This window comes from Ursus arctos, unplaced genomic scaffold (genome assembly GCF_023065955.2).
Source record: "Ursus arctos isolate Adak ecotype North America unplaced genomic scaffold, UrsArc2.0 scaffold_21, whole genome shotgun sequence".
NCBI classification, from domain to species: Eukaryota; Metazoa; Chordata; class Mammalia; order Carnivora; family Ursidae; genus Ursus; species Ursus arctos.
In genome coordinates, this window is record NW_026622886.1 from 12,921,640 (window position 1) to 12,937,017 (window position 15,378).

At 33.8% G+C, this 15,378-nt stretch overlaps 2 protein-coding genes across 3 annotated transcripts in view; one reads left to right on the forward strand and one right to left on the reverse strand.

Moving 5' to 3' along the window:
- Window positions 1–2,531: 2,531 nt before the first annotated feature.
- PARPBP (PARP1 binding protein) overlaps window positions 2,532–15,378 on the reverse strand; it is a 74,531-nt gene continuing 61,684 nt past the window's right edge. The window contains exons 10-12 of one of the 2 annotated variants that reach the window (XR_008960793.1): window positions 6,166–6,301; window positions 5,017–5,481; window positions 2,532–3,839 (exon numbers count right to left, since the gene is read on the reverse strand). Coding sequence is in view for 1 of the 2 variants with exons in the window: in XM_026499797.4 (XP_026355582.1) it covers window positions 5,144–5,481; window positions 6,166–6,301 (474 nt within the window). In the remaining variant the exon portion in view is untranslated. Of the gene's footprint in view, window positions 5,482–6,165; window positions 6,302–15,378 lie in introns of both variants that reach the window. The other variant, XM_026499797.4, reaches the window with a different exon arrangement.
- PMCH (pro-melanin concentrating hormone) lies at window positions 3,531–4,450 on the forward strand. Its single transcript, XM_026499800.3, has 2 exons — window positions 3,531–3,902; window positions 4,244–4,450. Exons 1-2 carry the CDS (start codon window positions 3,654–3,656, stop codon window positions 4,448–4,450), a joined length of 456 nt encoding a protein of 151 aa, XP_026355585.1. The 5' UTR covers window positions 3,531–3,653.

Sequence of the window (15,378 nt, forward strand, 5' to 3'; positions counted from 1 at the left end):
ATATATTTGGAATGTTAATAAAAACAATAAAAACTTAGAATTAAACACTGAATATTCTATTTGTCAAAATTGTGGGAATTAGCAAAAATGATACATAAAGGGAAACATATAGCCTTAAGTGCTTATTTTTAAGTATAAATAATAATGATTTATTCTTCTAATTTAAGAAGTTATAACAATTTAAAAATAAACCCTCTCAAAATAATAAAAAGCAGAAATTAATGAAATAGAAAAATAGAGAAGAGCAACAAAACCAAAAGTTTGTTTTTGAAAAGGCTAGCCAAATTAATAAACCTTTAACAAGCCGATCAAAAAAGAGGGGGAAAGAGAGACAGGCAGAGACCACAAGACTACAAATAAACATAATTAAAATGAAATACAACTACAGATGGAGCAAGGTTTAAAAAAATTTAGAAGAAAACATTATTAATAACTTTATACTAGCAAACTTGAAAGCTTAAGTGAAATGGATAAATTCTATAATAATTTAAATTCCTGAAACTAAAAAAGAGAGAGAGAAAGAGAGAGAGAGAGAGAAAAGCTGAATGTTTCTACGGTTACTGAAGAAAGTGAACTAATCATTAAAAAAAATCCCACCAAGAAAACACCACACTCAAATAGTTTTACAAGAGGGAAAAGAAAAGGAATCAACTTACCCCCTAGTTCATTTTATGAAGCTAGTATAACCTTAATGCCAAACCAGACAAAGGCAATATAAGGAAGGGAAAGTACATATCAATCTCAGTCATGATAATAAATACGAAATGTACTAAATCAAATATTACCACAATGAACCCAATTATATTGTTAAAAGGTTTGTTTCATGAACACATGGTTGATTTAACATGAGAAAAATCTGTTCATTTCATTTACTAAAGACTGAAGGAGAAAAATGATATGATCATCTCAATAGATACAGAAAAAGTATTCAGTAACATTCAATAACAATTGATAAAAACTATTCATAAGTCAGAAATAGAACATCCTGCAAGTTATAAAGAATATCTATAAAAAACCAAGAGCAAATATGCTCAATGGCAAAACATTAAAAGCACTCTATAAAATCAGTAATACTGCAAAAATGTCTGTTACCTCCATTTCCAACATTTACTAGAGGTTTGGTCAATATCAGTGTTCATGCTCACATAGACACATACACACAGACACATATGAATATAGAAGGACTTGGAAGGAGGAAATAAAATGCCATTATTTTATTATTTATATCAATTATCTTTATGGAAAACCCCAAAGAATTAATACCCTTATACCCTATTTGGAATTAAAAAGAATTTAGAAAGTATTTTGTATATAAGAGCATTACACGAAAGCCAATTGCACATGTACAGCCAGGAATAACGTTAGAAAAAGTAATTTTTTAAAGATACCATTTACAATAACTAAAATGGTTTAATTATAATTATAAGGAATTATAATTCTTTCAACAAAAACATGTAAGAACTTTATGAAGAAAATAGTGAATGTTATTAAAAGATTTTAAAAATCTAAATAAATATGGAAAAGTACCATATTCACAGGTAAGAAAATGAATTATCTTGAAAGTGTCAATTGCAAAAAAAGAAAAAAAAAGTGTCAACTGACCTCCAGAATTAATCTATAGAATTAATACTATTCCCTTCAAAATCCCACCAAAGTTTCTACTTGAAAAGCTGATGTTAAGATTTATATGAAAAAAAAAAATGGTCAAGGATAGTCAAGAAACTGCTATGGAAGAAAAACTGGTGGGTGAACAGGGAGCTGGAAAACTTGACCTACTGGATATCGAAAATTATTTTAAAATTATATCAATTAAGACTGAAGATTTGGCAGTGAAATAAGAGTTCAAAAAGAGACCCACATGTACACAGAAAGTTGATACACTGCAGAGAAGTCAGTGCAGATTAGCGGAGACAGGATGAATTATTCAAGAAATGTGTGAGGACATTTGGAAAAAGTAAAATTGTATCTCTATTCTACATCATACACAAAATTTCAGATGAATTAAGAATTTAAATGTAAACATCAAAACATTTAAAATTTAGGATGTATAGATGTATGTTAACAATCTCATGGTTGGGAAAAAATTTCTAAATGATAACATGTTGAAAGTACTAATCATGGGGCGCCTGGGTGGCACAGCGGTTAAGCGTTTGCCTTCGGCTCAGGGCGTGATCCCCGCGTTATGGGATCAAGCCCCACATCAGGCTCCTCCGCTATGAGCCTGCTTCTTCCTCTCCTACTCCCCCTGCTTGTGTTCCCTCTCTCGCTGGCTGTCTCTATCTCTGTCAAATAAATAAATAAAATCTTTAAAAAAAAAAAAAAAAGAAAGTACTAATCATAAGGCGAAAGAAAAGAAATTTAAACAATAAAATTTAGCAGTTCAGTTCACCAAAAGACACCATAAAGGGGTTGAGAAGACAAGTCACAAAGTGAGAAAAAATATTTAAAACACATATAACTAACAAAGAATAATATCCAAGATATATAAAGAACTCCCATAAATCAATATGAAAAAGGCAAACAATCCGAAAGAAAAATGGACAAAGATATTTTTTAAAGGGAGTTTTATATAAGAGGAATGATAAATGGCTCATAAACACATTAAAAGACACCCAACTTCTTTGAGAATCAGAGAAATACAAATTAAAAGGACAATAAGAGACCCAAGTATTGGTTAGGACGTGGAGCAATGGGAACTGTCATACCTTGCTGGTGAGAGCGTAAATTAGCTACTACTATTCTGTAAAATTTTTAACATCAGTAAAGCTGAACATGTATATTCCATGACTCAGAAATTCCATACCTAGGAATATACTCTAGAAAAATTTTTGCACATATGTACCAGAAGACAAACACAAGAATGTATTCTCTTATTTGGTGGGGTCAAAATGAGAAATTATTGTGAAATATTTGATTAAGAATCATACAACATATTCATCCAAAATTTATATTTATGGAACACATAAATATTCTCTTCATGGACTTCTTATTCATTATCTTTAAATTCATTAATAAATGTTGATAATATCCTTTTGTAAATGCAGAGATAAAACACACCCGACAGGTCAATTTTTGATATATCATGAAAGACTTTTTGTTCACACCAACAGGCTTATATACTGTAATCACCAAAGACTAAACTGAGCATTTATGAAAGAAAATCCTTTTGAAGATTATTTCGATTTAATCAGGATTAAAAGTAAATAACACTTTTATCCTTATCAACTTTAAATAAAATACCTTTAGTTTAAATATCATACTTAATCAGAAAATATACAAAAGAAAACAAGAAGAATGTGGAGAGCCTGGTGTCCTATGGTCTTCCTTAATAACAATCCATTTTCAAGAGACTGTAATCTACTCAACAGAAAGCATTCTAACAAGGATCTTAATCAGATTCTGAGAAAATTCACACTCAAAATAAACAATATGCCACTAAAACCAAAACAATGTAGGTATTAGCAGCTATACAAGAGGTTAGCCTCTGTCGGATGAGTCATTTCTAACATGATGAAAGTCTACGTCTTTGAAGTGCTTTCTATTCAAGCTGGAAAATATATAAAGGTAGGAATCACCTACAAAGTAGGTTGACTGAGAAATTTTTCTTCATTTTACATATCCTTACTTGACTCTATGCAAACATCAAACTAAGAATGGCAAAAATGAGTCTCTCTTCCTACCTGTTAATACTAACTTTTTCTCTGTTTTCTCAAGGCATTTTACTTTCAGCATCCAAGTCCATAAGAAATTTAGAAGATGACATGGTATTTAATACATTCAGGCTGGGGAAAGCCTTTCAGAAGGAAGATACTCCACAAAAATCAGTTGTCGCTCCTTCTCTGGAACAATATAAAAATGATGAGAGCAGTTTCATGAACGATGAGGAAAACAAAAATTCAAAGGTGAGTGGCAATGTGACTTATCCTTTCTTCAATGGAAATTTGAGTGATTTTTATGATATCTTTGAATGTAAAATTGATACTTTTATAAACAGAAGTATATACAGTCACACTATGCTTTAGGACAACTGATGAAATTTCATACATACCAGGTTGTTCTTCCACTCTGGACAACACCTCATATCTGAAAGTTTTTTTCCCCAAAAACTTGTATCTTATGTATGTTTAAAGAGTCAAAACAGTGCAGAGGATCTTTGAGTTGATCAATGAGAATATTATACAAATATATTATAGTTCTATTACCAGTAAGACAGCTAAAACACAAATCAACCTTTTCTTCACAGAACACAGGCTCCAAACATAATTTCTTAAATCATGGTCTGCCACTGAATCTGGCTATAAAACCTTATCTTGCACTAAAAGGATCTGTAGCTTTTCCAGCTGAGAATGGAGTTCAGAATACTGAATCAACACAAGAAAAGAGAGAAATTGGGGATGAAGAAAACTCAGCTAAATTTCCTATAGGAAGGAGAGATTTTGACAGTGAGTAGTCTTTTTAAAATTCAATTCTTATATCTTAATACCATAAAAATAGAGCTCTGAGTTTAACTGGATTTGGATCCAATCTTAACAAAATCAAATAAGACCATGGCTCAATTACACTTAACATTAAGTGACCCTTGCCAAAGATGTGGGATTAAAGGGCATTTAAGAGTTATTGTAATTTTGATTTATTCAGAATTAGCTGTATTAGATCCATTCTCTTATTTCTAATAAATTATGTGTGATAATAATAGTGCTTTAAACAATTTAAACTTTTTTTTCCTCCAGTGCTCAGGTGCATGCTGGGAAGAGTCTATCGACCTTGTTGGCAAGTCTGAAACCTGTTGGACCACATCATCTTTTCTGAAGAAAACAAAATCATTTAATTGTCTGTCGGGGAAAAAGCCCTTAACATTACTATGACTTGTATTATTTCAAATGTTTGATTTAAAAGAAAGCAGCTGTTAACATATACCTGTAGCCTAAATGATATGCTTTATCTGTGCATTAAACTTTGTGAATATTCTGCATAATAACGACTTACTAGTATTTTTTAAATGCTTAACATACTAACCTTATATACACTTCAGACCAATATGAAAAAGAATCATAACTTGCGCCTTGATCTCTTAAAAATTAAGTAGATGCCTTTGGTGAATAGTTTGATATATACGGAAATCTAAAGCACATAAAAAACAAATTCATAGTCGAAAAAATTGAGTTAACTTTGTCTGGCCAGTAATCAATTTGTCCTTGGCTGTACACTTGTTTTTTGCTACTCTGGCTACTTTGCCGCATAATTTATTCTGGAAATTGTTTGATGTCTCAGGTATCTTAACATTTTTATGTTGAGGTAGTTCATTTCCATTATCACAGAGATTATTTTTATCACCTAAATCCACCTGTTTCCTTTTTGAGCTTTTATTTCCTGTCTGACTACTTGATTTTCTTGCTACTTTTTCACTTTTACTTCTGTCCAGATGAACATTTCCAGAACTTGTTCCAATTGTTGGCCTTCCAACAGATGCATTTACACCTTCTGTTATGCAAGATGAAAAGAGGAAAGAAATTATATAATATTTAGTATTACATGTGAAAATTTTACAATAAACTTTAAAAATCATTTAAGAATATTCAAAAATTTGATTTTCAATCACATAATTCTATAAGTTACATGATTAACAAATACAGCTACATTCCTAGCACATTACTCTTCATTCGCCATATCATTTTTTATCCCTCCAAACAACAAATATTTGCTTTCTTTGAATGTGTGACACTCAATCCGAAATGCTACAAATTATTTCTTAAATACATTTAGTTAAATCAAACTGTGTCCTATTCCTCCTAGATTTGTACCTAGATTTAACTTTTCAAATAAACCCAGGTCTTAAAAATATAAACCTTTACATTTCACATTTCATACTTTGCAAAACAAAATCTAGTTTCACTTACGGTACAACCAATTTTGGGTGCCTGGGTGGCTCAGTCAGTTAAACGTCTGCCTTCTGCTCAGGTCATGATCCCAGGGTCCTGGGATCAAGCCCAACACAGTGGCTCCCTGCTCAGGTTGGAGTTGGCTTCTCCCTCTGCCCCTCCCCCTGCTCATGCTCTTGCGTGTGTTCTCTTTCTCTCTCTCTTTCTCTCAAATAAATAAAATCTTTTAAAAAATTAATATACTAGAATTAAATAGTTATTTAATTACTCAAATAAACTCAATTACCAGTAAGGTCATCTTCCATGTGAAGCACATACAAAGTCTTGGATGTTGAATTAACATCATTCCATTTATCCTTGCTTACTGTGCAGTCATCTTTATAAGTACAAGCAAACTGGGATCTAATTAAGGTTTGCTTCATCTAGTAACCGGAAGAAAGAAGAAAGTATGCAATATATTTTATTTGATTTATTTTCAGTTATTTTTTCATCCAGATAGAAATATACTCTATGGTAATCAAGACACAAAATTTTCCTTAAAAATTCCATTATTCGGGGCGCCTGGGTAGACGTTAAGCGTCTGCCTTCGGCTCAGGGCGTGATCCTAGCGTTATGGGATTGAGCCCCACATCAGGCTCCTCTGCTATGAGCCTGCTTCTTCCTCTCCCACTCCCCCTGCTTGTGTTCCCTCTCTCGCTGGCTGTCTCTGTCAAATAAATAAATAAAATCTTTAAAAAAAAAATAAAAATAAAATATTCCATTATTCATTAGGAACTTTTAACCCTTGATGTTTCATAGTTTACAAACTCAACCATTGCTACACTGGCATTTTTCTTCTTTTCAGTAATACCAGCTTTATGCACACTTTTTATACTTTTTAACAGTTCAGAAAAATCAATTTTAGACTCCAGAATATGTGACTATTGAATATTTAGGAAAATAAGAAAGACGATTCAAATATACCATTCTAGGAATATTTGACCAAGTGATTTAATGGTCAAATATTCAAAATAAACTCTTGCATTTATCTTCAAAGATCATAAGTAGGAGAAAATTAGAAAGCTAAATTCAATTCTTAACCACAAAAAAGGGTGTTAAAAAAGTAGTTTTGGAAATGTATTCTGCAAACATAAAACCAGTGGCCATTTTAGGGATAGAAACAAATTTCAGAACAAAGTAAGCTATACGGATAATGCAAATTTCAATAATTACAGCTGATGCGTAATGACATTCAGTTATCATGGAGAGATATCTTCAAACTGAGACATCAAATCCTTTTCAGAAACAGACGTTTAAATTTCAGATAAATGAATAAATAAAGAGGACCTCAACAATTCAAAAATTTAACACTTCAAAGCATAACTACATTATGCTGAACATTACTTACAAAATACTGATTGATAGCAGTTTACAAAGTCTGAAACACCACAATTTTATATTTCATATTCAGTAGTTAAATATTATGTTATACATTCAGAGAGATCACTGCATTAACCAACTTAGATGTTAACAAAGATAATGGCAGTGAAATCCACAGACTACAGTTTAAAAGAAATTAGATTATTCCAGTTGCTTCATAAAAGCAAGTGTTTCCACGGGGTGTCTGGGTGGTTCAGGGGTTAACTGTCCAACTCTTGATTTCAGCTCAGGTCATGATCTCAGGGTCCTGAGAATGAGCCCCAGGTCAGGCTCCAAGGTCAGCAGGGAGTCTGCTTCTCTCCTTCTCCTTTTCCCTCTGCCCTTACCTCATGCTTTCGCTCTCACCTGTTCTTTCTCTTTCTCAAATAAATAAATAAATAAATGGATCTTAAAAAAAAAAAAGCAAGTGTTTCCAGAATGACAAGTTTAAATCTTTCTGACTAATGGTGTCTATGAGAGCTCCAGTCCCCAGATCACTAAAAATTATGTTTAATTTGCTTGAAAATTTAGAGTTTGGTTGGAGTTTGATATCTTCCATTTTAAGCACAAAAATTCACAAAATTGAAAAAAATACGAAAATGTAAAAGATAAAAAACTATTTTAAAAAGTACAAGAGAGGGGCGCCTGGGTGGCTCAGTTGTTAAGCATCTGCCTTCTGCCAGGGTCCTGGGATCGAGCCCCACATCAGGCTCCCTGCTCTGCTGGGAGCCTGCTTCTTCCTCTCCCACTCCCCCTGCTTGTGGTCCCTCTCTCACTGGCTGTCTTTCTCTGTGTCAAATAAATAAATAAATAAAATATTTTAAATAAATAAATAAAAAGTACAAGAGAGTACGCTCTTGATTATGGATGACGGAACTACAACCCAATATCTTCCTGAATCTCTATGAATACAACTACTATCACACAGTTTCCATCATGAGATGCCTTAAAATATAACCAAAGGTCTTAACTAGTCCTTTCTGGACTTTATAAATTCTATAAATACAGAATTAAAGCAAATGATAAAGGTATTAAAATAAATTTTGTTAATAAAATGAACTTTGTAAAGTTTATACTATGTCACGTTTATTTGAATAAATAAACAATAGCATTATCAAAAACCTTTTATTTGTATCGGCAAAACCAGTGCTGTTGATGTTATCTTTATTATTATTATTATCATTACTATTATCTGTGACATTACACAACACTTCTTTCATTTCACCAGAGTTACTGCTTAGAGAGAATTATAAACTTATTGCCCGTAATGAGTTATAAAGAGTATGGTAAGACCATGAAGGCAAATGAATGCTAAGTGGCTGGCTAGGATCACTTTTGTAGTACCCAGGTAGTGAATGCACCTGTGGGTGGCTTGGAGGACTTTAGCATCCCACCACAAAATCTTCATCAGCACCCCCCCCAAATACTCTAAATAAAAATACAATAAGTATATTATTTAGGACAGAAGATTAATGTTTTCTCAATCTCCTGGTTAGCAAAAATAAACATTTCTTTAGAAAGCTGTGTTATTTTTAGTAATTTTTGACACACATCTAAGTAAAAACCTTTCCTTGCTATGTAAATACAGTCACAAAATAAATGTAGTAGTCCCGCCTACACTAGGTTTCCTCTCTTCAGGCCTCCTATAGCGAAATTCTTGAGCCTCAGTGACAGCAGGGTAATTTCAGAAAACCATGGATTCTTAAAATACCGAGGATGGACTCAGATGTGAAAGGAAATAGTTAACCACTTTATTCACCATAAAATATATTATTTATTAAAATATCAAAACATGAGAACCACAACAGTTCTATGGTAAACTTAGAATACTTATGTCCAAAAGAAATAACTGACTAATTACATTGAAGATATTTTTTTTCTTTCTGTAAAAGATCATATATGAGGTTTTTTTCCCTGCCCTGTACAAAAATCTCTCTTTTTTTAAATCAATTATGACTTACTAAATTCCAACTATAGGCACACAGTATACTAAAGAGATTACTAGAATGGCTCCTATAATCACAAAGACATCTCACTTATAAAATCTGCTGTTGACACACAGCTGGAAGAAATAATAAATTGGATAACAGACTCAAGATTGAAAAGATGTCAGAGGGGCGCCTGGGTGGCACAGTGGTTGGGCGTCTGCCTTTGGCTCAGGGCATGATCCCGGTGTTATGGGATCGAGCCCCACATCAGGCTCCTCCGCTATGAGCCTGCTTCTTCCTCTCCCACTCCCCCTGCTTGTGTTCCCTCTCTCACTGGCTGTCTCTATCTCTGTCAAATAAATAAATAAAATCTTAAAAAAAAAATTAAAAAAAAAAAGATGTCAGAAAACTAGAACCAAAGTAGAAAACAATAAGATGAAAATGAATGAGGATAAACAAAGTCCTGTATTTAAGTTCAAAATATCAATTACAGATGAGGATGAGGATATCCTGACTTAAAAGCAACATATGAAAAAGACCTAGAGATTTTCATTGATCATGAACCTGACTGGAGCCAACAATGTGATGTCTGGCTAAAAAGATCAGCACAAAAAGACAATGATGTGATGGGAAAGGCACCAGATTTGCAGTTAAAAACCCGCCTTCTAATACTGGCCCATCAGCCCTACCACTTATAAACTAGGTGATTTCGGGTAAGCCTCTGAACCTCTCCCACTTATCCGCACATAAATGGGAATAATATTTATCTTACAGAACTGTCAGAATTAAATAAAGTTAAAAATTCGAAAGGACTACATAAGTTCTTAAGATCCATTTAGATACCATGCAATTAATTAATGTAATAACACATATGAAGACAGCTTTTCTGTAGAGTAAGAAATCTGTTAAATTAGATTCCGAAGGACCAGACCAACTCCATAAAATTATTCTAGGAATGCAACTCAAAAACTGAACTTACAATCAGTATCTTCATTTTAGTTATTAAAACAATACAAGCTGCACTGGCTTGTATTTATAACTTAAAAGAGATTGCTTTTCCTTTGTTCATAAAAGTTGAATTTTTCTGCACAGGATTAGTGGCTACATAGAACTGAGATTACTTCCTGTTGCAAATCTTCCAAATCTCTCTGTGTATTTGATTTGGAATCACAAACAAGCAAAACAATTCCCTCTTGAAAGTGCTTTTGAAGTACTAAACAACTAAGAATAATGTCCAGATTCATACATGGCTGTTAAAATCATTTTATGTTCAAGTCATATGAGAGAAAGGGATTGAACATTTTCCTTTGTAGAGTGATTTCCCCTCTTTGGAAAGATTTCTATCCACAGTAAAATTGCAATGAACTTCAAACTTGCCAAGAATTGGAAAAGTCCTTTTTGCCACAAGCTCTTTTTAAATTGGGATTATTAGTAGGTTCCCAGTTTGAGGAAAATAGTACTTCACATAGGAAAGCCTGACTCCAGTTAAATTAAAACAAATGAGTCAAAATACTGTAAAGTCACAGTCACTCCTGGAGTTAGCTGCATTAGTAAGGTAATGAAAGTGCTAAGCACCATTATGCTGATAAATATATCAACAAGTCTGAAAAAGGAAATTATCCTCAACATACTTATTAAATATGGAACTGAAAATAAATATTCTAAATTTATCTTTTCATTCTTACATTATCTTTTCCAAAGAACAAATTTGCTACCCTTAATGGTGTGTGGATTGTAAATACATCAAATAATCCATTTCTTCATCAGTGAAATTTCATTTATTTTGTTAAATAGCAGAAAGATAATATTTTCAACCTAAATAGTAGCATTACTTTTTTTATGACTCTTCACTATAATTACTATGCTTTTATTTACTCTTTGGAAACAGCATAAAGTCTTTGTAGTCTAATACCTGAATACAAACCCTTGCTCTTTTACTTACTAACTATAAGATCTAGAAAATGATGCCTTCTAGAATTTAACAAGGATTAATTGGGATGAAGGATATAAAATGTCTAATATAACACTTGACACTTAGTAGGTACTCAATATATACCAACCTCATTATTTCCTTCCAATGAATTCAACTTTAGTTCAGTCTAATGAAAACATCCCATATTCATTCTAATGCAAAATGCTGCTCACTCTCTTAAAGTCTTTGCTTAATATCACCTTCTCAGAGAGACCTCTGCTGAGCATCCTATTTAAAACCAAAACACACACAAAGGAACACACTCTCCTAACTTCCTCCCCCAGCTTTATTTCACTCCACAGCACCTTCTAATGTTCCACATAATTCACTTGTTCATTTTGTTCCTTATTTGCCTCTCCCAACTAAAATGTAAGCTCCACAAACAAACCCTTAGTTTGGCAACTGTTGGTGAACTGCTCTGGCCTTCCTGTGGCCCTCCCCTCCTTACTGGACTTGTGCAGGCCTCTTCTTCTAGGTTCAAAGGCTGATTGTTTATGGTGAAGGTGATGGGGAGTGTGCAAACCTCTTGGTGGAGTGTCCCTAAGAGTGTGAAACAGAAAGGGGGTGTAATGGTGGGCCAAGGACTTCTGTTTAAATTCTTGTACCCCAGCCCCACAAATATCTGGGGAAGACTTGTCCACGAGGGCAGGGGTTTTTGTCTGTTTTGTTCACTGATATATCTCCAGTGCTTAGGACATAGCCTGGTACCCAGGAAGCACTTAATACATGTTTGCTGAATGAATCAATTAAGTAAAATTTTAAGACTATAACAGATATATGCAAGAGAAAGGTATGAGGGAACAGAGACATTACGAAGCAAAGGCTTGGAGGAAGAAAAAAGATTTACAGAATGGATTCTACTCTTTAGTGAAGAGAAAGGAAACCATATGATACAGAAATGAGAGAGGCAGACTGGCAAAGAACAGCTAAATCACCCCAAGGACAAAAGCTTTGAGATAGAAAAACATGTACAAAGTAAACTCTATTCTGTTCAACAGAGTGGTGAAACAATTTGGTAAAGAACAAAAGAGATGCATACACACAGAGAAAACCTATATCACATTTACATATTGAGAATCATGCAGCTGAGTCCTTGAGCCCCGTTATATCCATGGGCCCTTTAAAGTTCTTAAGTAGTCCACCCCTAGATTCTCATGCACATATCCTTACAATAAGCCCTATAAAAAATAATGTTCCTTAAAACCACAAAAGCCATATTTTCCTTAAACTTGCCCCACACTATTTATTCACTTATTTTGTACAACTACCCAATAACATAGTCTATACGAGTAAGATAATCTATTATTTTCATCAGGTTATTTGCTCAGCTTGGAAGCCTCTCTTCCATTCTCTCTCCCTATTTCAATCTTATTCTCATCTCTCGAAGTCAGAGCATCATTTCTCTACTTATTGGTCTCCCATTATTCCTTTTGTAGCTATCTCTAATCCACCAGAATTGCAACTGCTTTAATACGCTAGCCACATGTCATTCATCAATTAAAATTAAATAAAATTAAAAATCCAGGGCCTCAGTTGCAGTGGCCATATTTCAAGTGCTTGAGAGTCATGTGTATTAGCAGAGTTACAGAACATTTCCACAGAAAGTTCCACTGGAGAGCACTATTCTAGAACAAAGCTTTATCATCTATACCCTGTGGCACTTTTTTTTTTAAAGATTTTATTTATTTATTTGAGATAGAGAGAGAGAGAGCATAAGTGGAGGGGGCAGAGGGAGAGGGAGAAGCAGACTCCCCACTAAGCAGGGAGCCTGATGAAGGGCTCGATCCCAGGACCCTGGGATCATGACCTGAGCAGAAGGCAGATGCTTAACTACCAAGCCACCCAGGCGCCCCATCCTGTGGCACTTTCATGTGCTGCAAATGGATTCGCAAAGGACTCTGGGACATTTTTTGTATGCTGTGTCTGTAATATTGGAACCCATATGCAACTTTATATTAGTAAAAAAGACTTCACATCCATTCCCCATGTCTTCTAACTACCATCTGATGTAAAAGAACCAATTAAGCTTTGGAAAAAAAATTACAATCATTATATCTTCTAGAAATACCATTTCTTTCCTATTTTCTCCTCTCATTCTGGGACTCTAATTAGGTTCCAAATTGTTGCCAGAGCCTCAAGATACCCACAATCTTTGTTAGTTCTTCTTTCCCTCAGTAGAGGTCTTTTACGTGGGCCAACATCAATTCTTGGCTCATACCTAAAACTGGCAAATAATCCCAGGGAAGAAAGCAGCTGATGAACTGCTCACCTCAAAAAGACTTTACCCTCCTCAGATTTTTAGTTTACTTAAACTGTTTTGCTTACATAGTTTCCCTATGTCTTTAAAATATATTCTCCCCTATTTATCTGCTTTTTATTTTGTTATTGTAGCAAAAATGGTATTCTGCTGTGACCTACTATATCCTAGTTCAAAACAGAGGCCTCCAAGTCTGAGTGATTTCTTGATTCTGTTCCCTCCTTATTTGAGAGCATTTTATTTTCTCCTCAGTTACATTTTGAAGGCCGCATACTTTCTGTTATTCCTCATTTTTCAGTAGCCTGAGGAGTGGTGGAAGCAGAAGTAGCATTCAGCAAAGAAAACAGACAGTTTGAAAACATTTCTGGGTTCTACACTCTCTCCTAAGAGTTTATTATACATTATATGTACTATAAGAAGTTTTACTCCCTCTACTTAGCCACTATATCTCATTCAAATGGAAGGGGATCATTTGAATAATTTCCCCAGTTCATTATGTGGCATTAGAGGCCATATTTGTGTAAGTGTATAAGTTCCAGGGTTCATTTTTCACATTTTTGCCACATTACTATCTAATTGCCACTTCTATTTCTCTGACAAGGAAAAAAGAAAAAGAATACACGCACTCAGTTGGCTCCTCAGTTTGGGAAGTATTAGTGATAATTCTCAGGATTTGTCAACTCACTAGTATAGTATCAGGGAGTGGGTCTATATTAAGTCGCTAAGTCATGCTGTGCCTCTTCCCTCTGAAATCTTTAGTTTCTTCCTTTGGCCATCGTTTTTGAAGTTACTGTATCTAATTGCATTAGTCTTTATTGTTTGCGCTTGGTGAATGTTTTTGTTAGTTGTTACTATTTTATAGACATTTTAAGGGGAGAGAAAGTCTAAGAGTTAAGTTTAATCTACCATTTTAATTTGGATATACTCAGTTTTCTAAGACTCTAAAGGTTAAATTTGGATATCTAATTAAGAATTTTCTAACACCATGAGCATTGGACTGCCTGACTGCTTACAAAGGGTACCAAAGTTATTGCCAGTCTATTTTTCACACTACCTGAGCCCTAATTTTCACTGTTCCAGCTACTCCATGTTTTAAAGATACAGTATTTTCCTGATCAGCTCACTTAAGTTACTAAATCTGTTAATGCTGATTATTCTATGTATTATTGTATGTATATGGGCAAAAACATTAGACTCAGGATAAGGAAAAGACTTGTACATGTTGACTTTTCAGTTATACCTGCTGAGATACTGCTAAACCAAGCTGAAAGGATTAAAACTAATTAATTTACAGGGATATAAGGAGGTATCTTCTTGAAAATCTTTAAGGAAGAGGTATGAGGATACTTGTATTAACTGCTTGGAATTGGGGGGTGGGGTGGGGAATGGGATGTAAACATTCTCTAAAGTTTCCTATCAAAACCATGAAGTTTCAAGAAGAACCTTCTGATTTCTGTCACAGGGGAATTTATTTGACTGTCATGGATAAGTTTCCTAATAATCAATAGTAGGAAATAAAACTCGAGGACTTAAAATGAATATGGTGTGATCAGAAGGGTGTCTATTTTTATTTATAAATGGGAAACTAAAGTTTAAGAAAAGTTAATTTGCCCCACCTAATAATGACATGGATGCTTCACAATCACTTATCATCTACAACATCAAAATTCTAAGTTCCCTAATATTTTCTATTTTTGAAGTGTTCTTTCCAAGACACTATTTCAAGTGTAGATCATATACTCTTTCCATGACTAAAAAAAAGAACTATATGCAAAAAGAGCAAAAGTAACCAGATAATAAGACAAAAAGCTGTTAAACTACTTTTCCATAGTTACTTAGTAGTAAATATAATAACATTTTTTTGTTACTCCAACAAAATACTTTAGCTGGCTATGGTTTAGCTCTATACCTGGCTAAACCAATTATTTTCACACTTTGCTTTTA